Genomic DNA, 26,127 nt, shown 5'->3' with positions numbered 1-26,127 from the left:
AGCACCTATTTGCTGTCAAATTCAAAACTCAATCCTTATTTGATGCATGCCACATATAAAACATGTTTCCGTTTTAAAACTGCACATAATCTTTTTTTTTTTTTTTCCTGTGGTAGTCTTTCTCCCTCCAGCTGTATTTACTGTATGCTATGCTGCTCTTGGTGTTTGCATGCTGAGCTGGCTGTCCAGTGTCCTAAAGCACTGTGTGGAGCTAAGACAACAATGCTCATTTGGGTGACACGCCGCCATGGCCCATGTAGACATAAAAGAATGTGCTTTTTATTATTTATTTTTTTGGTGGGGACCTGTTGAGAGGTGGCTGTTGTGTAAATCTCTCCACCAACATCATGAAGGAAAACAAAGCACACCTTATTAAAACAGGTGATGCATGACCGCAGGTGTTTGTCCACGTGGGTGGGCGTGAAGCATGGAGCAAACTGTCATTTTCGATCACACCCACTGAGGGAGAAGATGCCTGACGGGGAGCCTGACTCAAAGTCAGGCTTTTGCCTGTGGTTGAGCCCATGAGTCTAAATCATAAAATGTGGACTTTTCAGCCACTGGTCATCTTGAGCGGCCCTGAGGGAGGAAGTGGAGGCTTATATGCTCTCATTATTATGTCAATTATTCCATTGTCCTTCTGGTTGTTTAGAAAAAAAGGTGAGTTGCTCTATTTATTAATTTTTTTATGAGGGTTGGTGGCACACATGGAGCATGAAACATGTGAGACATCCATAACTGGATCAGCTAGCAGATTGAAATTTTTTTGTTTGAGGATCTTGAGAACTTATATATATATATATATATATATATAATGTGACTAAACTGACCGTAAAATCTTCTTAACAGAATATAATAGTTAAATCTCTTATTGCGTTTGTTTTTTAATCCTAGTCGGAAAAAAAAAGATTTTTTTCATTATTAAGTATAATGCTACAGTGCTCCGTATTGAGCTAGTGTCAGTGTGTGTAAACATAGTAAAAAAAAGAACTACAGATTACGTTCTAAATGTACAACATCTTTTGCCCTAAATGTAGTTATCACATTCAATTCTAATCTCTTTTGACTTTTGTACCCTTGGGTGTCCACTAGATGTCCCAGTGTATCTTGAAAACTGCAGCACCATTTCTTTTAATCATAGCGTGTCTTTTCTAATATCTTACAGCTTATTGATCATACTTGCTTGACTCATGATACGACACTAAGAGGAGAATGAGTTGGTTACTTTCTTATTTCTTTAAAACCTTTTTTTTCTTTATTCCCATGCGGCTCTAAATGATGTAAAAGCCTCAGATGAAAGTGCTGTTTGTGATGCTGGGAGAACAAATGTGATTTTTGCAAACATAAAGGCTGGAGGTCTTCCACCCTCCCATTTGTCTTTATGTGTGCAAGATATTGGCAAGTTAAGCCTTTTTCATACAGAAAGGCAGTAATCATAGTCTTCAATAACACACCATTTAGATAAGATAATGCAGAATTGAAGGTCTTTAAAGCGCTTTCAAGTGCTATTAAAACAGCTCGTATCTCATTAAACTTTAATCCTAATTTGATTTTATTTCTTCTTTTTTTTCCAAATATATTTTCAGAAAATGTTTCATAAATCCCTTTTGTCGTCTTTAAACGATGACTCCTCGTTTAAAACTGATCTGATCTCCTGGTTGGACTCAGTAAAGTTCTGCAATGCAACATGATGCTAATAACAAAATTAGGAATGCTCCTCACCGGAGATGAGCACAGGTGATCACAACCTCAGAATCCTCTGTGGAATGTTAAGGAGCGTTTTAAAAACACAAAGATACCGGGGAAAATTTGCATGTTGCTTTTAAATCTGATATTTTTAAATATTTTATTAGGTGCCATTTAAAAATTAGATAGAAGTGCCATTTAAAAACTAATTTGCTGTTGGACAACTGAGACAAAAAAAACAAAGCAAAGAATACATGCTCTATGAAAAAAATTTTTTAAAGGAAAAGGGAGGTCCTATTGAATGTATATTCTCTTCTAGATCATTTTTTCTTCTACTTAGAGTGATAAGCTAGAATATTACTGCACTTCTTACAAATCTTCTTACAGCAGTATTCTTGTAAATAAAGTATTCATTCTATGATGCTAAGCTCCTTTTAAAATCACGTTTAAAATAACCTAAAATATTAATTAGGCAAAAACTCCAGCACTTCAATGTATTAATATTTCCTGTAGTAGTCTTTTAATATGTTATTAGTGGTTGCTCCAGCATACTAAAATCTTTGTTTTATCACACAGTAGTACAATATATAGCTGTTTTCTAAAATTTGTGTCATGCTGAAATACTTCATCGGGCTCTGGGATGGACTGGTGAACTACTTAGGGTGAATTTATGATTGTAGCTAGGCAGGCTTCAGCAAACCCGGGATCATGAGCTGGAATAAGCAGGTTTAAAAGATAAACGAAAAAATATTTGTCTGCACAAAAAATCCATTATTTGTGCTGAATCTGTAAAACATTTGTGTCCTCTAGTTGTGCTTTTTAATAATATTCTGAGCAAACAAAAATTTTAGGTTGATCTTGGATTAAGAGAAGATGGACACTCACTGTCGCTTTATGGGCACACCTGTTCAACTGCTTGTTAACGCAAATTTCTAGTCAGCCAGTCACATGACATCAACTCAATGCATTTGGGCATGTAGATATGGTCGAACCAAGTATCAGAATGGGGAAGAAAGGTGATTGAAGTGACTTTGAATATGGCATGGTTGTTGGTGCCAGACGGGTTGGTCTGAGCATTTCAGAAACTATAGATCTACAGAGATTTTCACCCACAACCATCTCTAAGGTTTTCAGAGAATGGTCCAAAACAGAGAAAACATCCAGTGAGCAGCAGTTCTGTGGGCAGTAAATGCCGTGTTGATGCCAGAGATCAGAAGAGAATGGTCAGACTGGCTCCAGCAGACATAGCCATCGGTTGCAACCATGGTCTACAGAAGAGCATCTCTGAACTCACATCCAACCTTGATGCAGATGGGCTACAGCAGCAAAATACCACACCAAGCATCACTACTTTCAGCTAAGAACAGGAAACTGAGGCTGCAATTCACACAGGCTCACCAAAACTAGAGAATAGAAGATTGAGAAAACGATGTCTGATCTGATGAGGCTCTATTTCTGCTGAGTCATTCGGATGGTAGGGTCAGAATTTGGCATCAACAACATAAAAGCATCCATCTATATTGTCCATCCCTTGTCCATCCCTTTATGACCATAGTGTACCATCTCCTGACAGCTATTGCCAGCAGGATAAAGTGCCATGTCATAAAGCAGGAATCCTCTTAAACTGGTTTCTGGACTTAAATGGTCTCCACAGTCACCAGATCTCAACCCAATAGAGCACCTTTGGGATGTGGTGGAATGGGAGATTGCCATCATGGATGTGCAGCCAACAAATCTGCAGCAACTGCGTGATGCTATTATGTCAATATGGACCAAACTCTCTGAGGAATGTTTCCAGTACTGGGTTGAATCTTAAATCAGTTCTCAACATTGCCTAGTCAGTATGGAAGCGATTATGTAGCATAAATAAAAAGCAAAGTCAAAACCAGAAATGCTTTTTCATTTTCAAAATTAAAAAGCATATTTTGACTCAAAAATATCGCTTCCATAAGTCAGAGGGCGGTTGTTGTAGATTTTTCTCATAAGTATTTTGTACATTTAAAGTATTTTTCTTTGAGAAAAAGGAGAAAGTAGGTGAAAGAATAGTGCAGAAGCAGAGAACACATCTGCAGCTTCACTGGTATGGGTGACAGTCAAATGAAGAGAAGATTACCTTCAATAGACAGAGGTCAGGAGCTGAAGAATAATGAACAGCTGCCCTTCTGTCCTTTGCACAGAACAGTTTGACCTCAACAACGCTCCAGTTTGCCCTTTCCCTGCTTCATCACGTTGTGTTTTGGTCGTTTCGTACTCCTCCCGCTTTCCCCTGCCACTACATCTCACACAATACTCCTTTCTTCACTCCACCTCTCTACTCAAATGACTAATTCTTCAATAAGTAAGTGGGTTGAGAAATCCTCTCCAACAAATAGGCAGGGCTCAGGTTTCTTGTTCTGTTTCCGTTGAAGGAATATGGTTCAATATCTCTCTGTTTGTGTTCATCATGTCTGCAATGAAAGCCTTTCTGCAGCACTACTCTCAACCAAAACCTCTATAGAGCCACAAGATAAGCTGTTGTGATGTGATTGTTTTTTTTGTCTTTGCACAGGGAGGGTTGTGGTTCATTAAGGGTTCCTGCCTGAACTATGTTAAATTGTAAACTGCATGGTTAAAATCCTGTTTATCCACACTGTTGCATTTTTTTAAAAGGCTACAGTGAGGGGGGTAATGCCGGGTTGGAAGAAGCATCAGTAATGTTAGAAAGATAAGTGTCAGTCGTAAAACCTCCGGATGTCTCCACCAAAATAGAAAAGGAAATGCATCAGGTCAGCAAACAGGGAATAGACTTTTTTTTCCAATCAAGTTATTTTTACTGCTAAGGGCAAGACGATATCCTCACTGGGAGTCCGAGGGAGAGCCACAAGATCACATGGAAACATCTTGAACAGATTCATTTTGGAGCTTTGACCAGTCCAAACTCCCATGACTGACAGGAGGAACAGGAGCTAACAGGGTTTCTAACTAAAAGGAAAGAAAATTCAAAACATTTTCATTAAAACTGTTGACTTATAATTTAATTTTCCTAAAAATGTCTATATGTAATTGTCATATGATAATTTTCTATTTCAAAACTGAGGACAATTTTGCTGTTTTGCAATTATTACTAAGTTTTTTTAAAAAATCTCATTAATTGCTTTTTGTTGTCAGCATATAGCCACAGTTAGCTTTTTTTGTCAATACATACTATTATGTTATATTAATTTTTTTAAAATAAAATTAGCCTTCATTATAAATGTTTTAAAAATCACCTTAATAAACACGATGCTTAAAAGGAAAAAAAATACATAATGGTAGAACCTCCACTGTGAGGTTGATCCATTTTTTGTTTTCTTCCAAAGAAATTCACTGCTGTCACCACAAAAAAATTACTGTCCAGTAGGGCTATATTAGAGATATAAGGGATTAATATTGCGATAACGATATAATTTGCGGTATATAAAAAATAGAAAAGTGCTAAATACATCATTCCCATTTCATTAGAAACAGTTTAAAATCATACTCCAATTGACCCTCATCGACATAGGTGACAAACATCTAACATAATAGGCCTCCAGCTGATTGGTTAACAATGGGAAGGGGTCCATCTGATTGGTCAAAGCATAAAGGGAGTTATTTGATTCGTTAAAAGCGTCAAGCTGCCATAAGATTGTTCTAACACATTTTGGGTTTACGATTTATTGCGATATTCGCATTCTTTTGCGATATGCCTATTGCAGAGCTGGAAATTGAGATAACGATAAATTGTGCAGGCCTACTGTCCAGTGTTGTAAAACATCCACTAAAGCTCTTAGAATATCAAATGCAGTAGTGCAATAACTTTATTTTGCTCTAAAAACCTCTTAACACTTTTTTGACTAAACCCAATCAATTATTCAAACGCAGATTGAAAAAATATCAAAAATCTGTGCTGGTTTCTAGGACAGTTTCTGCAAAGCATCAGGAGTTAATCAGAAATTCACCTCAGAGTTGCGGAATTCCCATCAACCCTTTGTTTACATGCTCACCCACTAACTTTCAACCCCCAATCACTCACTTTATTTCAATCCCTTTTTTATAAAGCACCTGTCATCAACACAAGATGCTTAACAAAAAAGACATGAGCAATGGTGAGCAATACTGGAACTCTCCAGCCGTACAGTTTTGAGCCAGATGCCACCACAGACGAGGAAAATGAAGACTTACATGTTTGTCTGCAAATGGATCAGAATGGAGCGGAGCAGAGCTTGTCATTGTGGCTTGTCATTGTAGGTCCTTTACAACACTTTTTTTTTAGTCTGCTCCCAAATCACCACAATTTGAATAACGAAATTCCCTAAAAAGCAATTTTAATCTTAATTTTCTTTATGTATGTCCTCTATCATGACAACATGATGACAAAAGAACATGTTAAAAACACTAAAAACACAATTCTCAATGACTTGAATCTTTAATGTTAAATTAAAAAATATATATATTTTCAGGTAAATATAATTTAATTGATATCTGTCAGTTTCCATGGTAACAAGTTAATGCAAATCAATCAAGGTAATGCAAAAGAGAAAGAAGGCATGTCTGCTTCTTTTAACACCCCGTTTCTGTGTGTGTGCTTGACTTTGGCCCATTCTGTCTGTGTTTAGTCTTTCTCCCTCCCTCTCATTTTCTTAAGCTCTCCCTCTTCTTTTTGTCTGCTTGCTCTCTCACTCACTCACTCTCTCTTTCCCTCTCACAACATTTGCTTCCTGACGAGCGCTGCCAAAGGACTAGCAGGCGCTGCACATCCCCAGATTCCTTCAGTCGACATTCAGCTGGAAGATAAAAGAGACGAGCGAGGAGAAGAAAAGTTCAAACTGTGGCTCAGGTGTTAGTTTAGAGCTTAGTCTTGCAGACTGTAGCTTCATTATTTCTAATCAGAAAAGTGACCGTGATTCAACATTTTTTAATACTTTTTTATCAGAGCTTAATAAACTTCTGACGTTTCTCAATTGACAAACACAAATTTAAGTGCGCAAAGAAGTGGAAGACAATTTAGATTTGAAAATTAAAAAATTAAAAAGAAACTTCCCAGGTAGGTGAAGTAATATTTTTGGCCTGACAGGCCAGCCACATCTGGCTTGGTGGAACAGTGCTGGGCGATGACTCACATCAACAAACCAAGATGCTAAATCTGGACGGCTTGGAGATAATTGCCGTGTTGGTGGTCATGGCCCTCTTCATCAAAGTCTTGGAGCAGTTTGGAATGTTCGAGCCTGTTGGTGGGGAAGGTAATGATCCTGGCTTATAATGAATTACTTGCAATAAAGCAAAAGTTAGGTTTTTTAAAAGTGCGATACCGTACGAGTGAGCGCATGAAAGATAGCTTTGATTCTTTTTGCCCTTTACCTCAGACTAAGCTGCAGTTTTTTCTCTAGGTTTTGAGTTACCAGTGAGCCGTGCTACACACTCCCCCCAAATCTGCTACCAAACTCGCACAAAGTAACTTTAGCTGTGTGTGTGGCTTCTCTGCCCCCAGGGCGTGAGCTTTTACCTTTCAATCGATAACACTATGGACAGAGTGGATTGGAGTGCTCTGTAAAGGCACTTGTTTCATTGGAGAAGTGTTAGCCTTACTGTTAGTACTTACATTAGCCTAAAGCCTTTATAGGTGGGGTGCTTAAATAGGAAATCTGGCTTTGCTTCAGGATTAGAGTCGACATATATTGTGGTCAGGATGGTGTAAATTGCTTTGGTGAATTTGATTGAATTCAGATTCAGAACTGATTAGTTTCTGGCTAAACAACTTTTTTTACGCTGTGAGCAGCAGATTCCTTCAAGTTTTGATTATCTTTTGAGCTAATTTAATAAGCATTCCCAGTGGTGTTTTAGTTATGATTGTCTTTTTTTTAGCCAAAATTAAAGATTAAAACAGTGTCCTTTTCTAGGGCATAATCCTGTAGACCAGCAGTAGTGCATAAGAAATGGGGCTGAGTTGTAGGAGGAGTAGGCCCGCCCCTACTTCCCGTCATCCACCAGTTTACGCGCTCTCCCACTAGCTTATTGCCCCTCATACCCCAACCTAACATTAGCAGTGCAACAAAAATGGCGAGCAATATTGGAGCTAAAAAGCAGTACAGTTTTGAGCCAGATGCCAGCTCAGTTGATGAAAACGAAGACGTTGCCCGCCAAGTGTATTTTCTATGCCTCAAAATAAGCTCTTTTTCAAATGGCAAAATACTAATAAATGCAACAGTGTGGTTAATTTTCTTTATATATGTCCTCCATGAGGAGAAACACGCCACAAGAACATGTTTAAAACACCAAAACACACTATCATGGGAGTGGATCTTTAATATCGTTTTAAAGAGGGATCATCTTCTTGCTCCAAACAAATGTGTGTTAGGAAAGATTTCAAGCAAGTAGGAGAAATCAATATCTTCTCCATTTGCCTCTGAGCAAGACATATACTGTAGGTAGCCCCGGGGCAGAATTGTGTATCTGTAATGGTGACCTGTTATGACGTAGAATAGTGATCTACCAGGTCCAGTATTTTGCATCAGTAAGACATGGATATATACAGAAAAGACAATGATGTCTGAGTTTTTGTTTCCTTTCAAAATCTCTGTACCAACAGCCTCTACGTGAAACTTGACTCTCTGCGGAAGAGCCAGGTTTCTAGCCTAATTAGATAAATACAGTCATGATTACAAATGTGCTTTGGTGGAGGATTTTGAAAGGAAAATCTTTATTCCTGATGCACCTGCTGGACTGAACCCAGCAGAGAGGGGCTTGCCAACATTCCATCCATCCAATTCCCACGAGGTCTTGGAATTTTGTCATCCCAACTGCATTCAACAAATGCAGCTGCAAGCAAACAAACCAGCTCCATTTACTTCCCGAACATCATTTCATAGTACATTTTGACCACACTTTATTGAAACTGCAGATTTAATGTGTGTATGTGTGCCAAATCCCCAGTAAGTACTTAAACTAATGAATTTTCTTCTCTTTAATGGTTGATCTTAGTCCAGATGGTAAAAAGGCTACAGGCTGTCTGGAAAATGAATAGATTGACAAGAACGGAAAAAAAAAACAACAAAAAAGCAGACAGTACTTTTTATGGATCATTCTATTGTGCTGAACTGACCCGTCACCACGGTGAGGTCAGACGAAAAGAGGAGAGAGAAAAGGATTAATAATTAATTATGTTTGAAATGCCCTCTCCTTCTGCCCCTTGAGTGGCTCTTCTTGCAAAAGAAAGAACGAGACAAGTAAAATACAGATGCTTGTGAATTGTGGCTTTAATGAGCTCTGCTGCTCACCCTACACCTATTAAACTTGCAAATACACCCATTTACCGCCACATGTTTTTTATGGAGATAAAGAAAAAGAAGAAACTAGATGAGTCTCATTGCACAAAAGTGATGTGCACTTTGCCCAGGATGTTTATGAGCTGCCAATAGATTTAAAGCTAAAAGCTAATGACTAGAGTGCGTTCTTTTGGAGTTTATGAGGTAAATATCGAATAGGATGTTTCCGACTGGGCTGGATGGCAGCATGTCTGAGAGAAGTTTCCAACAACATACCAGGTATCCTCCATTCTCCCCTTTTTGCACCATGAGTCTATATTTCTATGCTTTAAATTACTCAAGAAGCAGGAAAATCAGAAGTTGTTTGACTGATATTGACATATTCCCACCCCATCTTTTGCAGAAAAGAAAGTTCACCAGTAGACCAAAAATTACATTGATTGGTTAAAGGCTCCTTATTTTGTGTTAAATGAAAGTTTACGACATATGTTGATATTCATTTGATCTACAAAGCATGCATCACATTGACAAAGATATTCAGGGATAGTTATGACTTTTAAAATGAGATATCCAGGACACACTACATTTGTAATGTGCTACCAATGAATTCTAGGCTAGGAATTGGAGTGGAATGTACATCAAAATCACAGTAACTTTAACCTTGGAGGACATTGCATTTTGGGTTTTATTTTCACGGTACTTAATTCTTCTTAACTGGGGCCCTGTGACTACACGTATAGCCCTTGTGCCATTTTGGTGGGTCCAGATGACCCCACCCTTTCATTGACGTGTTATCCCTCCCATGACAAAGGTGCGGTGGAAAGGATTTCATGTCTGCCATGGACACCAGTGAAAATCAAAAATCAGAAGAAAAAGAATTCAGCGCAGTGGCTTGTGGGTTCCAGATGACCCCACTCCCAACGTTAATGTGCCTTGGACAGCACAAGGGATAGAGGGTTAGCTCAAATATTAGCTTGGGTCTTACGTAGTTAAAGAAAAGAAGTAATTGGGAAATTACAGTTTAATATACAGAACATTTTTGTTCTGATCATCTCTTTGATCTACTTCCAAAGCATTCCCAGTGGTCTTTTGATTATTATTTTTAGCCAAAAGCAAAAATCTTGTGTTATTTTCTTGGACATAGTTTCTGCAGAGTGCCACTAGTTCGTCAGAAATTCCCCCCCTGCCTCCCTGCTCTCTGGCTCTGGGGGCCCTGTGGCGGTCCTGCTGGCCCTGGCCTGGTTGGGCGGACGTGATCGCCCCGGGGGCGGTTGTTCTCTGTCTGCTGCCGAGTGGTGTTGGGGGGTTCTGACTGCCACTGTGGCGGGGGTCTTGGTGTGGGGATGGCTGGGCATTTTCCCTCCTTCTTTTCACATTCCATCATCCATTTTAGAAGAACATAAACACTCACCTGAGCACAGGTTAGCTCACCTTTACATCCATAGTTTGTGTGATTGAATGAAATATTTCACACTAGTTGGTTTGAAGGCATGAGTATGCGTGTGTGAACAACATTTGTATTGTGTACATGTTGACATGTGGACATTTTTGGAGCTAACAGGTGTGTTTATAACATTTGAGTGTGTGTGTGGACAGGCCCCGCCCTTTGAGATTTGTATTACATCTGAACCTTACCATAATGATAAACATCCAGTAACTTGTGGCTCTATGCTGCTTCATGGTTTTACACCCACCCCCCCTTCTATAATCACCCTCCTATCCCCTCTCTCTCTAACATCCCTCTCTCTTCTTCCCTTCTTTCCTTTTCCGTCCGGTCCAACACAAAAGATTTCCAAATAGGATTAAAATGAATAAAGTTTGGCCTCAATTACAAAAGGGTTTTATTCAGACATACCTCTGGTTTGTAAGAAGATTCATAACCCCTGTTGTAAAAGTAAAATATGTCCAACACAAGAGGCCCTCAGTTCTCATCTGTTTGCCCAGCTGTTGGACAGAACAAGCTAATAAAAAAATAAAAATAAAATAAAAATATGAAATTTGCCTCTGAGTTTTGGGCAGGACCGTTGGTCTGCCCCTGGCCTGCCCCTACTTCCCATCTAGCTGTTTACTCTCTCTCCCGTTAGCTTACAGCTCCTCGCACCCCAATATTGCATTACCAATGCAACAACAGTGGCAAATAGCGTTGAAGCCAGTCGTATCGTTTTGAGCCTGATGCCAGTTTCAGACAAGGAAAACAAAGATGTACATGGATCTAGTCATCAACAAGGGCATGCATCAGAATAGAGTTGAGCAGGGTGCTTGTGGATCACCATTACAGGTCCTGAATCACAACTACAAGTTTTTTTGTTTTTTAACTGCATTTTTGCATTTGGTTCTATTTCTTTCTTTATTCATTTGAACAATAAATATTCAATAATGCAAATTTTAAGCTTAGTTGTCTTTATATATGTCCTCCATCATCAAAAAAATGCCCCAAGAATGTGTAAAAAAAAAAACTGAAAACGTGATTTTTAATCAGTGTTGGTCTTTAAAAATACTAAAAGAACTACATTTCCATTAGGGAACCTCTTATAGGGTACTGCATCAAGATTCAATTACTAAAACAGCATAATTACCTACATTTGACTCAACCTACACAAACCAAGGATAAAACTGGTGACACTCACTATGTGTTGCCTAATTAAATATCAAAATGTTAATCTCAAAAAAGAAGTAAGAGTTTGAACCTGTTCTGGGCGTAGTTTTAAAATGTCCTGATTCTGGAATTAGAATTGTGTTTGTGCTCTCAAAATAAGCAGAGAATTGAGCTGAAATGCTTGTGGGTTAATGAAGAAGGACTTGGGGGATTAGACCTTATATTTAGTTGTTCAAGAAAAATTATGGATATAAAGAAAAAACTTTGGATGCTTCATAAACAAAGTATTTTATTTTGTTTTTGTGTCACTACAATGCTGTGTCTGTTCATTTGTATTAGAGCAGGAACTTGACCTAAATAATAATATTGTATATATGTTTTTGTTATTAACTATATACTTTGTGCACAATAGCAGGAAACATACTGAAAATGGAATTACTCTCTGTGAGGCATCTGGAAGAGAACACCGTGGTTACACACGGTGGTCAGACAAGTCAGTAAATGTATTATTTTATTTTAGTTGCTGTAGCAGTTGCGATTTTGGATTATGCCCCTTTACATTCGTCTTTTTTACACCTATGCAATACTTCTGAGCTCTGAAATGCACTACTAGATGTCTATTAGATTAAATGTGTGTGTCATCCAGATTTACAGCTTGCCTTCTCATCACCTGTGCTCAGCTGTCAGGGCTGCATTGTTTTTTGCTGTTGATGGTCACATATCTGTAATGAAAGGCGTGGCACGCTGCCATGCCTCCTTCAACCTCTAATTTTGCAGTAAATTTGACTTGGCTGTGGGCATGATCATGTGGTGAGTGCCAAAAACAACTTCAAGTGCTGCTTTCCACTCTTCTGTGAGGTCTTGTAGTCTTGTGTCTCTTCCAAGTTTGGATTTGATTTAGCCGTGTGATTTGAGTCTTAAAATTAACCCGCAGATTGTCATTCAGTACATCTAAGTTAACTTGAATTCTTCCTCTTATTACTCCAATAACTTTCCTTTAAAAACCAACTCCTGGTGATTAAGTTAACCGTAATTAATTTCTTATAATTATTCTGCAATAAATTCAATGAAAGATTAGTGGAGAAACATTAATGCTGCTTGAGCCTTGTGCCGTGCAAAACTTTTTATTTAGATGACAAAAGTGACTGATTTGCTTTTACTTTTTAACCCTCATGGACACAACTGTTGTCTGCAATTGAACCTGGAAAAATTGTGGACTCTTTACAGGAACTCTGTTTTTTTTTTCTTCTAATAATGGATTAGATATCTACGTAAATACTGTGGATGGCCAAGACATGCTTTTATCATACCAACTGTGTGGCCCAAAATGAACGTCATGGAACAAAATATTGAATTTATTGCTTTAATTACTTAACTCTAGATTAAACTCCAGCCAAGAATGAGAATATGGTGACGGTCTATGCCAAAATAAAACAGGTTCAGGTAAATTACTGAGTCCCATTTGTGTGCAAGCACACACACAAAAACACGCACACAACCTTCTATTCTCCTCACAACAAATTTTCCATCAGCGAACAGACAAGCTAATGGGAAATGTAGCGTGCAGGAGTGCATGCCTGTGCTTATTTATTGAGATCTTAGTTGCTCAACACTTTAGGTTCAGAGATGCTAAAGGCTAACACAGGCAGGAAAGAAAATGTCACTTTAGGATTTCCTCTTTTAATTGAAAATGTTGAGTATCTAAATGTGTGTGTGGAGCCTGGGGTTTATTTTGTTGGTCTGAACAACAGATATCCTGTTTTTGAACAGGTATAAAGTGCAGTGAATGTGGTGGACTGTCTTGTCAGGGTACTCCAGGCACATGACGATCATACAAGGGACTTGAACATTCAGCTTTTTCTGTGTGTGGCCTTTTTCCATTATTCCTTATCACTTCACTTTTCCATCTTTTGAATTTTTTTCTTCCTTTGGCGATGCATGCTAGTCATAAGAGTGGTTTGTTTATGTGTGTATGTGTGTCAGTGTGTTGTGTCTGTTGGTAAGTAAAAGTGTGACAAGGTTTTGAGCTTTGCTTTTGTTGCTTTGTCAATAAGAGTGTCCTGACATTCCAATGCTCCTCTTCCTTCACACATCTGGAGGAAGATGATAACATTGAGAGGGAATGATTGCACACACACCTGAACGCACGACACATGCAAACCCTTGCAACCATTCTTGACTTCTGCAGGATTTCCATCCTATTAGCTTCTTGTCTGCAGCTAAATCCATCAGAGATGCACCTAACAAATCACAAAAGTAGTGTTTCTTCACATGGACAATATGCTTTACGTTTCCAGCTTAGGCACTTGTTAACATAAACCTCGTACAGTTTTGCGGTCAGTCCCAGTCGATAATAATGAAAGTGATACTAAAGTTTTTAGGTTTGCCTTCTCAGCAACCGTTAACAGTTTAGACTGAATTTGTTTCTAATCATTCAGAAACATGACTGAAATTAATAAAACAAGCTAGCTGGGCAATGGTGATTATTAATTCTGTTTTACATCGGTTCAACAGACTAGTTGGTTTTTAATAAGGGTGTATTCCTGTATGATGGGGATTACTTTTTTGGCAAATGCAGTAGGCTTCTTTTTCTTCAGCAATAAATCAATTTACTAAATTATGCGTTTTCTGTGATAGAACTTATTTAAATCTTTTATAGACATTTAATATATTTAATATCATTAATCAAACCCACAAATACATGGTCCTCTAAGCTAAAATAATGTGTTAGACACAAACCCATTCAGATTGTTTTTGTTCAGAAAAAGTGGTTGAAGACGGTCAAAGCTTCATGAAATTTTTTCAACATACCGTTATGATCGTTCCGAGCCAGTTTAGAAAAACCCCTTTAGTCCAGCAAATGTTCAATATTTTCTGAAAAAGTTTATTCATTTATATTTATATATATATATTTTAAAGCAAGAAATATTTTTGTACTTGTTGATGCAATTTATTTTTGTCTAAAAAAAGAAGTAGTTTGTTTTCCCACAAAAGAAATTTTTTACTAGCTCTAAGCCTCAATGAAGCATTTACTGTTTTTATAGATCTTTAATTATTAGTTTAGAACTAAGTCAGAATGAAGGATAAAGCAGAAGTAAAAAAAAAGCACAGATGTAGTGGACCACAGGTTTCAGGAGCTGCCTTTTCTTAAAGCATGAATTTGCACTGCCCTCTACAGGTTTAAGAAGAAATTACTGCCATTAAACCCAAATTTAGTCCTTTTCAAAAAATGCACCTTTAAAAAAACAAAATGTAGATAAAAAGACAGACTACTTTTAACAAAATGGTTATAAATGTGAGGTTTTTTAAAGCCTAAAATGAAATAGTTTCGTTTTCACACCTGCTAAAGAATATTGTAGAAAAACAGCAGAAATCCTATTTTTCTGCATTAATATAATTGTAATATTTTTGTCTCAAATAACAATGCATTGTTCCTAAACTTTTGAACATCCCTGATTCATGCAGAGCAGCTATGTCTGGTTCTAATCAATCTATTCCTTCATAATTTTTGTCTCCCATCAAAGTAATAAAAATACCCTCAAAGGATATTGATCTATGCAAACTGATCCATAATTTCACTTATCTAATTGAACACACAGTGGCCAATTTTAAGCACTATACATGAATGCTTTGTCTACTTTACTGCACGCGTTCCCCCCCTCTCCCACACACAGTCATTTCTTTCTTTTATTCTGTCAGATGTTTTAATCAGTTTTGAGAGAAATAATTGCCCAGGTAGACATCTAAATATGGGGGCATTTTAATTATGTGGTGTGTCTGGCTTCAGGCAAACTGTGACTCACAGAGACTAATCAACTAAGCCTGATTAACCTAACATTTCATTACAGCCTGAGTTGAGTGTACGCACACGCCTGAGAGAGTGTTCCCCATTGATTAGAAGTTGTTCTTGTAAATGTCCAACATTGTTTCGCGATCCAAACTTGCTGCCGATGTTTTCATCTCAGTCACGTTAAACGTGGAGGTTGAAACCAGCGGGATGCTTTTGAATTTCCACAGGATTCTTGTTGAAACAGAACAAACCCATCAAAGGTAGCGTGTGAATGCACAGGGTGGGTTTGGAGGTTGGACTCTCATAGGAAACCGTTTTCACCATCAGCCCGTTAATTATTTCAGTCACACTCTCAGTTTCAAGCAAAGGAGCAACACTTTTCCCTCAGTTGGCAGCAGATTGAACTCAGCTCCTGATAGATAAGCACTGGTGACAGCTGTCATGTGGAGAACTCGACGTCATTTTTTGTTTGTTTTTTTAACCAGACAAGCTTTTTGTCTTCATGAGTAACAGTTTGCACAAGAGACCTAAGAGCTCCAAGCAAAGAGATAGAGATTATTGTTAGAGAATTAGGAGGGATGGCTGCTTCCTCAGAGCCTGGATCAGGGCTAGATTAGAAACTGAGAACGGGTGTGTAGTCACTTTGATTGTGACACAACTTTAGTGATACGGTCACCAAAAATCCTTTAAAACAAAAACTATGTTTTTTTTAATTTTTTTTTATAAAACACAGCCTGAGTTAAGCATGAAAAAGACAAAAAAAACCCTGAATTATCTAAAACGGATGTTGACCTAATTATCTTTCCAAAATAAAAGCAGATCCGTTTTCTTGAAGCTAATAGAGATGAAAGTCTTATGTGGAGCAGCAGGTAAGAAGTAACACAAAGCAATCAGACAGAGGTATCTTTCGAACTTTTCTTCCTATGAATGCGACAGCAACTGCTTGTAAGGATCAAGATTATTCTTTTCAGTCATGAGGATCATATGTTTTACATTTTACGTTAATACTTATAGGATCATTCTAGTCACTGTCTCACTCTTTTATCAGTTATTTGACTTTCAGAGTGCAGAGAGAGGTACCGGCCTGAATATGTCGTCAATGTATTCACTTTCCATTGATGTACTCAAAAATCTCAATATTCTTTTTCAAACTGAATTGTATATAACAATGTAGGAATTAGTAAATCAGTTAAATGGGTTATCTTTGGTTTTCATTGCCTCATATTTTTAATTATGTCAGAATTAGTTACAGCTATAATTGGTTCAATAATTGTTCATTAGCATGCTTCTCATTTGTCATCCAACAATCCTGTTTTATGTGACTGAATAGAAGAAAATTGTTGAACCTCTTTTGTAGTAATAAGAATCGAAATAAGAATTGAATTTGGGCAAAATGCATTGGTTTTACAATTTATTCCTATTTGAATCATTTGTTTTTTTTTAACTTATTTTTTATGTTCAGTTCAGTTCAATTTTATTTATATAGCCTAATACTACACCAATGCGGTTCGTAGCGGTAATTGTATAATTAACATGAAATCCTAAAGAACATGAAGTCATAGAATTCAATAGGTAATTGCTAAACTAAACTAAACCGACTAGGTTAAACTGGGCTTCCCTGCCTTTAGACTCTTCTTTCTGTAAGGAAAAGTCCTAAAAAAAATCCGGATTCCGGAAAAAAAAGAAGCAATCTTAGGGATGTTTATGTGGAAAAAGCAACTACATCTGAATTCTGAAAAAAAATATCTTAAAGTTTGAACTTACTGCAATTTAAACTATAAATTTGATTTAGTTTAAATTCTGTGACAGAGCCTTAGACTTGACCTAAAGTGTTAATAATTTAAAACTAAACGATAAAATGAGCAAATTGCTTTCATTTTGAAACAGAATCAGCTTGAGCTGGGTTCAAACTTTATTCTTCTTCATGCCAAATAGAGTTTTTTTTATTCTTTCAGAAAGTTCTCTTACCCTCTGAAAAAAGAAGTTCGAACCATAAAGTAAAATGATATTTTACTGTGGAACTGAGTTGCTATGCAGGAGCAGTAGCAGAGTTCCCTCTATCGATTATAAATGTTCCATATGTGGCTAATAAATAAAGTTTTTTTCTGTTATTATGTTTGTTCCAGACTTGCTTGTAGTAAAGCCATAAGGCTGAATAATGTACCAGTCCAGCCTTTTTTTTTCCGAGCTACTCCTGTGGGGAATGATTACATTACTCAGATCTCACTTCATGGTATAAGGGCTTGTTGGGTGATGTGTTGCTGATTTTACTGTAATGCGTAGTTGGCAGAAAAGCCTAACAGTCGACATGAATCACACATCCCCTGTGGTATGCTAAAAAAAAAAAGAAAAGAAAAAGACTAAACTGCAGTAAATTACAAGTCATCCAAATTGTGTCATGGCTTTGCCATTTCTGTTCCATTTCTTTGGAGATTGTGTTTATGCCACTGTGCCAGATGTGACAGTTTATTCCACCCCCAACTGAAAAGTTGGAGGCTGCGCCGGATTGCATATGCAGTTCATGTTATAGCCATATTTCACCTCCAGGCTGCGTGTTTGTGCGTGCACATGTGCCAGCCTGAAAACTCAGGGGAGACTGCCACATCTGTGCGTTTGTCCACAGAAGCTGGAGGGTCAGATGGGTTTCCGCCATCGCAGATTCCCTCCTCCTTCTCCACTCTTAAAGAACCACTCCCATCATCTACTCTAAAATCCTTCAGAATTGTCTTTTAATTATGATTATGCCGATCTTACCCAAAATAAAATAAAATTGTGTCCTTTTATAGGAAATCATTTCTGCAGAGCAGCAGTAGTTCATTAGAAATTCACCTTTCAGTTGTGGACAGACCTAAGTAAGCCTACTCCACTTCCCATCATCCATAGGTTTACATGCTCTCCCTCACATCCCCAACCTATCATGATTTGTTCAATGCAACTATGGAGAGCAATTTGGAGCTATCCAGTTGTACAGTTCTGAGCCAGATGCCAACTCAGAGGAGGAAAACGAAGGCCGACATGGATCTACAAGTGGATGCATTGGAATGGAGCGGAACAGGGAGCAATTTGAGAAAAGTAGTACTCAGAAACTCAGTTTCAAAAACTCAGGCCAGGCCAAAAGAACATGTTTAAAACACAATTTTCGTTGGTTGTGGGTCTTTAAATTGCTTAAGCTCCACTCTTTATGATTTCTAAACAGCTTTCTGGACCTCCTCAATGTTCCAGATTTGAGAGTTCCTCTCAGCCTCTCTCCCTTGTTTAACTTCCTTATTAAAAGTCTTTTGTGGTTTATTTACTTTTTACCATTTTTTTAAACTATAATTTGCAGTCCTCCAATCCTTCCTCTTCTTAAATTTCTCATCCTCTTCCTCGGTTTTGTCTTCATAGAGTCCCACTACTGACCCAGTTAAGCATAGAAGGGACACAGCAGCACTAGAATGACGGAGGTAAGGCAGGAAAGAGAGGGAGGACAGGCGGAGAGTGGGGAGTTTGACAGCCAGTGGCTGGAAATCCACGGAGACTCAGAGTTGCCACCAACCTGCCAGGACACACAGTGAATTGTCCGAACTTCACCTGGAACTTAAAAAACCCTTGACAGATTCCGCGGATGAGGGGGTGGGGTAGCGACTCGGCATTCCAGCTGCCACACTCTGGAAGAAGAAACGAGGAGAATAACGATCTAGCTTCAGTGAAGAAAGCAGATGGGGGAGCTGTGCGGAGTTAGGATGGCTGAAAATCACCACATAGAGGGAGACTGAAGGGACAAAGACAGTGTTTCCGTGCTGGGAAACTGGGGGAAGGGGGCGTGGGAACGTGCTTGCCCCAAAAGAGGAGACAGATTTTTGTTGACAGGAACAGAGGGAGAGGCAGGAAGGGAGGATGCTTCTCTTCTTCCAAGACAAGTGGGAGGTGGAGGGGCTGCAGACTGTGGGGATCATCCTGGTGGTCTGCAGCTCCCTCAAACTAATGCACTTTCTGGGGCTAATCGACATCTCTGTGGCAGGTAAGACAGATGCAGAGAATGCAAGACAGTAGCAGGGAGTTTGCCTGATGATTAGCTATTTATTCGGAGGCAATACAATCTGCATATTTGCTGAAAAGGTCTATCAACACATTTACAGCACACAAATCCATGTTTGTTCAATTTTTACTAAATATTTGTCATGTTTGCCTCATTATTCCCTTATAGCTGCTGTTTTATAATAACATTTTTATCTAAAACCTCTCTAAGTTTAGAATTTCACAAACTTTTTTTTAAATAGAAGTCAAATTCTAAAAGTGTATTTTTTAAATGCTTAAACTAAAAAAATAATTTATGGTGTAAGATATTTGCAAACTTTTTTATTTTATTTTTCTACAAAATTAGTTTTGTCACTGTTTAGTTACTGTTTAAAATTATTTTATTGCTTTTATTACCAAAGTGAGTTAGAAGTTATTAGCTTTTCTTTTGTCTCCAACAAATCCCTAAAAATAACCAATAAATGTGTTGGAATAACTTGAAGCTAACGAAAGTTTTGTCCTCAAATGTACCCTCTGGCTCAGAGCTTTAATGTGTTTTCTACTTTCACATCTTTTGAGTAATTACATGATTTCTTGGTACTTTGAGAAAAAAAAAACACCAGGAGCTCTTGTTTTCTGTACTAAACTTGAGAAAAAGGTATCAATCTTTCCTGCTTTCTGAGGAACTGTGATGGTCTGCCAGCATTACTGGAGGTGATGGAGGAAAAACTGATTTTGTGTCACTAAAAATATAAAAAAAAATGTGATCAAAGACTTGAGAGAAACCTGAACACGTTACAGTAGTATAGTAATCGATGAACCGACAGATGACAAAAACAATGAAAGATGATTGATGTGGTGGCTTAGCAACAGAAGAAAGTGATTCAGTCTTCAAATGAATCTGGAAGTGACAGTTTCTTGTAGATCCACCTTTCATGTTCTCTCTAAGTATTTCATGCTCTGTGTGGCATGCAGAAGCAGCAGAAATCACAGCATTAATCTATTTTTGTTCTTGTTGTTGCTCTGTCTTTCATCAGTCTTTGCAAAGGCCTTTTCTTGAAAACCGTCAATTCGCTGTGAGTTCCAAATGGAAGATGTGTTTGCATGTCAGCAATTCACTGGTTGTGACCGACTTCCTCTCTGTAGACTCTTTTATCATGACTCTGCAGACTAAGGGTGTGTCAGCATTTCTTTATTTCTTCCAACTTCTGGATTTACAAACGTAAATGTTTTCACTTCCTTATACTGTAATTGTACTTAAATAATTATCTTTTATTTCGTATATTTCAACATCGGTAAAATAAAGACAAAAGAAGCTAAAGAGCTTTCTGGATGTGAAGATGGATCTACATTAAAGGCTGTTTATTGTATTCAGATAATCTCTTGCAACCTGCTTGTCTAGATTAGTTTAACATCTTAAAGTCCCACTCCAGCCATGTTTTGATCTCTTATCAAAGCGCTCCCTGTGGTCTTTTAATTATAATTATGCCGTGTGGCCTTCAGCCTGCAGACTGTTGATGTCCCCCGTCAGGACTGAGGTGTGTAGCGCCAATGTGGAGTTTGTGTGCTCTGGTGCTTCAGCCTTCCTTTTTCAATCTGAATTGACTGGTGGTTCTCAGTTATCCGTCGAGTCTGTGGCTGTTTGTCTTTGTGGATGTGAATTTGACGGGCTGCAGACCAGCATCTGCTCTTAAGGCTCCAGCAAATCTCTGTGACTCTGGATTAGATCAAAACTCCATGAAGTTCGATTGAAGATGCTTTTGCTGGGAAGTCATATGTCATCAGAAAGAATTTTGAACTATTTTTGAACTTTAACAGATTTCTTCCTTTTTTACTGTAATTCAATAATTTAATGTGAGAATTATCTGACTGTCAAAGTGTGGAACAAGCTCTCAACTTGCAGTTGTCATACAGAAATAAAAACTGCGCTGTAAAAACAAGTTGTGAAAACTCACAATTTTAGGAAATGTTTAAGCTTTGAATTTTAAATAAACTTTGGATTTCTCCAGTTTTTCAGTTTTTAAGTTAATTTAATGTTCTAAATTGGCTTGAAAACTGAGAACATGTGAAATTTGAGTTTCTCAGCTTTTTTTACGGTGTATTTTTGGATCAACAGGAACCATACAGACTGGATTGAAAGTTCATGTTTCTGTGGAGCTAAAACCAAGTTTAACAAGTTCATGGTCTCCCTTCGCTAAACCAAGCCATCTTCCTGTTTGCTTGAAGGATATAATATCCTCTATGACTGCATCTTTTGGTTGTATGCTTTTGATTTGACATGCATGTGTCTTTGAATGCACGAGTAAGTCACAGGCTTGCATTTGTGTGTCTCTAACCCTTGTGATATGGTTGGCGATTGCAGGTAATCCTACCAGCCAAAGCAAAAAAACCATAAAGCAGCGATTCCTCAAGCTGCTGCCGTGCTGCAAGCCCTCGACTGCCCCCTCAATCGCTGAAAGCAAGTGCTTCTTCACACTTCATACATCTCTGCTTCTTATCCTCTAGCCTCTGCTGTTAATCGGGAAGATTCATGCAGGCATTTGTGTTGGTGCGCTCGAGAAAAACATGCATCGGTGTCGTGCAAAAATGTCCCCTGGACCCTTTAGTTGGTTTGTGGGTTGAAGGTGTGTGTAAATTCAGTAGCAACACCAGAGTGAAGTTCAGCTTTCTGACCGTCCCTCGTGTGCTTGAACTTTCGTATAAAATATTCCTCTATTTTTCTGGTTTCATCAAGTTGTTCAGAAGCAAGCAGGGTTTTAAAAAGAAGGACATGTGTTGAAGTTTATGCCTGATAATTTTGTATCCAGTTATTTCCTGAAGGATGATCAAAAGTGATGAATGTGGTTGAAAAATTAAAATAATTTCTTGTTTATCTCTGTTTTAAAAATGTCTATACTTCTTGGATTTGACTTATTGATGAGCAGCTTTCATTGTAACAAAGTCATGAGTGATGAAGGTGGGTTAGCTTTGTAGTGTCTATTTGATCAGTTTGTTCTTCTTTAAGTATAGCAGAAAGCTTCCAATAGTTTTGCAACATACATCAGCTTAAGGCCTATTCCCCAGTTTCTCCACCTCCAGAATTCTTTTATAGAAATTCACTCAAAATGAAAGAAGCGTTTTTAAGACTTTGCTGGTTAGTGGAAATTCTGTGCAACTTAACATTTTAACCATCCCTTTGAATTGTACAGGTTGCAAAACAAGCACAAAAAAGTTTTTATCCTGGTCAAACTCTAAATCTAACAGAGCAGCAAGGATTGAATGCAACATTTTTACAAATGAACTCACAATTCAATATTTACTTCTAGTCTGGCAAATCTCTGTCTTCCTGTTTAAAATGCAAAGCAGCTGCAACACTTTGGTCAAAGAAAAGTAGTTTCTATAATTTGGTTTTTCCAATAATAACATAATAATAATAATAATAATAATAATAATAATAATAATGATAATAATGATAATAATAAAATAATATAGACTATTTTAATGCGTTCAAACAAATAAAAGCTTTACTCGATTGATTGCAAAACAGTATTGGTATAAAAAGTGTATTAATAAACTTTTCATAATATTGGAATTATTAAACACAACCACAAACATCTTACAGCAATGCCCTCAGTTATTATTTAGCTATTTTTTTAACAGGTATTAGGTACTAATAAAGAAGGAATATTGATATTGTTGACATGAAATCCACCTAAACCAGGAACAAACTGTGGTTGTTTATCTTTAAATCACTTGAAAGGAGGTGTAGCTCATTGTGTTCATCAGGTCCTACATCAGCCCTTCATGCAGTTCCACATCATTCTGGTGTAGAGCTGCTGCTTTGCTTCAGATCACAGAGGTTTGGACAAGACTGTCAAATAGTTTCCAACTTGGTACCGAATGTTCTGGTGTGTATTAAGCTCATTTAAGTCACTCAGTGTAAAGTTGTGGCAACAAAACAAGTCCAAATCATTGTGCTTCCCCCACCAAGTTTCAAAGTGAGTGTTACATCCTGTAATGGTGTTTGGTTTTTGGTGGTGCCCTTTAAGGTCAAACTATTCTACCTGGGTGTCATCTGTACAGAACACACTATTTCATGTGCTGGTTTGTTCTGATGCCCTTAATGAGTCTTGGTATTCTTTCAAGACAGAATGAGCTTCATTCAACTTTTGAATTAGAGCCAGAAAGTTAAAAGTTGTTATGTTTGTTTTATTTATTTATTTATTTATTTTTTACTCCTTTTTATTGAAAATTACTCTCATACTGTCTTGCTGGTAAATCTATTAACATAACATACTGTTACGAGTGTCATGGTTCAAGTATAAAACACTAAAATGACAGGACTTTAACTGAAGAATATAAAATTCTTATAAAGAATATTATTTATGTTTTTATTAACTTGTTTTGGTCCCAACCCATTTTTTTTAACCTAACACATAGTACAGCTCACATTGTGCAGTTTACCAAGGAACTTTGGATTCTTTTTTTTCTTTTTTGTCTACCGTAATTTTATCTAAAATTGCAACAGTTCCCAGTTGCAGATATAATTTTTATGTACCAATGCAGATTCAAACTACAAAAACAGAATTGTTTGGCCATTAAGAGATTTTGTTTAGTCTTGATGGTTGCGGTTTACAGCCTAAAGCGCTTCAAGAAAACATTACTCTGGTTTTGTCATGCAAGTGCTCAGTTCTGGTAAGGTCAGCAAGTTTGTTTCAAATAGTTTTAGGGGTGTTTTACTGAAATAGTGAACTGCATGACACCTCTAAAAACTAGATATGCTCAACTATAATAGACAACAATCTGAGATTATAAAATTCTTTTTTCACTTAAAAGAAGAGAAAAAGGCAATGTTGATTCATCCAATATTTTGTTTGGATTTGATCTTTTTTGGGTTCTAGTTCCTTAAAAACGTGGCTAGAATAGTTTTGTGATTTGCTATATAACCTTTTGTTTTTGTCCATGACAGACAGCATAGAAGATGACTTTGAGTTGTCCACTGTGTGCCATCGCCCTGAAAGCATGGACAAGCTGGAGGAGCTCACCAAGTTCACCAAGAAGGAGCTGCAGGTTCTCTACAGAGGCTTTAAAAACGTAGGTCTACAAGAAGATGGGAAAAAAAATTCATTCATTTACTCATCTTTTAAACCCGTTCTGTCCCTATCCCGCCCACTTGTGGGCGAAGGCAGGGGACATCCTGGACAGGTCGCCAGTCTGTCACAGGGCCACAATCACACACCCATGCACACAAATTACTAAGAGTTCTGCAATTGTATTTCAAGATTCATTCATTTTTGTCATTGTCAATAAAGCATAAACAAAAAAATTGTGTTTGCAGCATCGACAAAAAAGGGTGACTGTGGGAGCTCCGGCCGCTGTGTCCATGCGCACCGCCATCTTCTTTTTCCTTGATGACAAAAAATCAAGAAGACATAATAAAGCTCAAAAATATGATTGCAGATTTCTCAGTAATTAGCTCTAAAGAAAGAGTCACTGTTTCCCAATTTAACAGAGAGGACTAAATGTCATCCCTTTTTCTTTTCCTTTTCTACAGGAATGCCCAAGTGGGGTTGTGAATGAGGACAACTTTAAAACTATTTACTCCCAGTTCTTCCCCCAGGGAGGTGAGTTAGCATGAAGCTGACACCTTGCATAAGTGAGTTTATATTTTAAAAAAAAGGTTGTATTTTTGCAATCAATGAATGAATAAAATATTAGCAGTGGATGTATGTCTTTTTGTAATTACATTGTTAATCAATTAAATATGATGAGGTAATCGCCGAACCAGAGCGTGTGTGCACTTTTCCTTCCATGAAAAATTGTTGCTGAAATGTTAACCACTTGCCTGCAGTTGTATTTGAAATTATTTTTACATCCTGTCTAAATTTAGATCACTGCTAATCCTAGCTGCTCAAAGAGTTTGCGTTTGAAAGCTCGTGGGTTACTGAAAGACTCTGATTTTGCAGATTCCAGTATGTATGCACATTTCCTTTTCGAAGCCTTTGACACGAACAAGAACGGCTCGGTTAGTTTCGAGGTGAGCCTTCTGTCACACACTCCCCTAATGTTTTATTTTATCTGCTCATCTGCTTGCAAAGCTGCTGCTGCACATGCATGGATTACATCCAAAGACACAGATAAGAGAGATGTTTTTGAACCTTTTGTTAAAAAAATGCTGGAATAACCCTCCTTTTTATTTCAGGATTTTGTGTTTGGTTTATCCATTATCCTGAGAGGAACAATTAATGACCGCTTAAACTGGGCGTTTAACCTATACGACCTAAATAAAGATGGCTGTATCACCAAAGAGGTAACAGAAATACAAGAACATTTTGAGTACTTCTTATATCTCCGTCTGACATTATTTTGTGTTTTAATATTTAGTATTTAAAAAACATTTTTGTGCTGTAAATGTTTATTTTTATTGCCTTCTTTTCCAACCATTTGAAGGAGATGTTGGACATCATGAAGTCCATCTATGATATGATGGGGAAGTGCACGTACCCCACCATGCAGGAGGACGCCCCGTTAGAACATGTGGAGAGCTTCTTCCAGGTGAAACCCTTTTCTTGTGATCTCTCACTGTGTGACAGTTAAAAACCACATAATTAGTTCCTCGCTCAGTGAGTCCGCTCTTTCTGTCTTTTCAGAAAATGGACCAAAATAAAGACGGCGTTGTCACTATAGAGGAGTTCATTGAGTCGTGTAAAAAGGTCTGGCTAAAATTCAAAGTTTGGGGGTTTTGAAGAGATGAGATGATTGTGTTTTAAAATATGCCGTGAGCCGAAGATAGAGGTTGAAAGTCAAAAAGGACAAAG

General features: G+C 37.7%; 1 protein-coding gene across 7 annotated transcripts in view; it reads left to right on the top strand.

Annotated features, from left to right (window-relative positions):
* LOC101166244 (A-type potassium channel modulatory protein KCNIP2) overlaps positions 1 to 26,127 on the top strand; it is a 97,096-nt gene that overhangs the window by 68,878 nt on the left and 2,091 nt on the right. For 3 of the 7 annotated variants that reach the window (XM_004077158.5, XM_078931902.1, XM_011484474.4), the window contains 6 exons: positions 24,279 to 24,403; positions 24,864 to 24,933; positions 25,276 to 25,346; positions 25,512 to 25,619; positions 25,760 to 25,864; positions 25,960 to 26,022. In XM_004077158.5, coding sequence (XP_004077206.2) covers positions 24,279 to 24,403; positions 24,864 to 24,933; positions 25,276 to 25,346; positions 25,512 to 25,619; positions 25,760 to 25,864; positions 25,960 to 26,022 — 542 coding nt within the window. Of the gene's footprint in view, positions 1 to 6,396; positions 6,927 to 18,996; positions 19,335 to 21,692; positions 21,789 to 24,278; positions 24,404 to 24,863; positions 24,934 to 25,275; positions 25,347 to 25,511; positions 25,620 to 25,759; positions 25,865 to 25,959; positions 26,023 to 26,127 lie in introns of those variants that run through there. The other 4 variants (XM_020709605.3, XM_020709606.3, XM_011484473.4 and 1 more) reach the window with 3 other exon arrangements.

This window comes from Oryzias latipes, chromosome 15 (assembly GCF_053564925.1).
Source record: "Oryzias latipes strain Hd-rR chromosome 15, Olatipes_Hd-rR_3.1".
NCBI classification, from domain to species: Eukaryota; Metazoa; Chordata; class Actinopteri; order Beloniformes; family Adrianichthyidae; genus Oryzias; species Oryzias latipes.
Note: the sequence above shows the minus strand (reverse complement) of the source record. Positions and strands in the feature narration are given on the sequence as shown.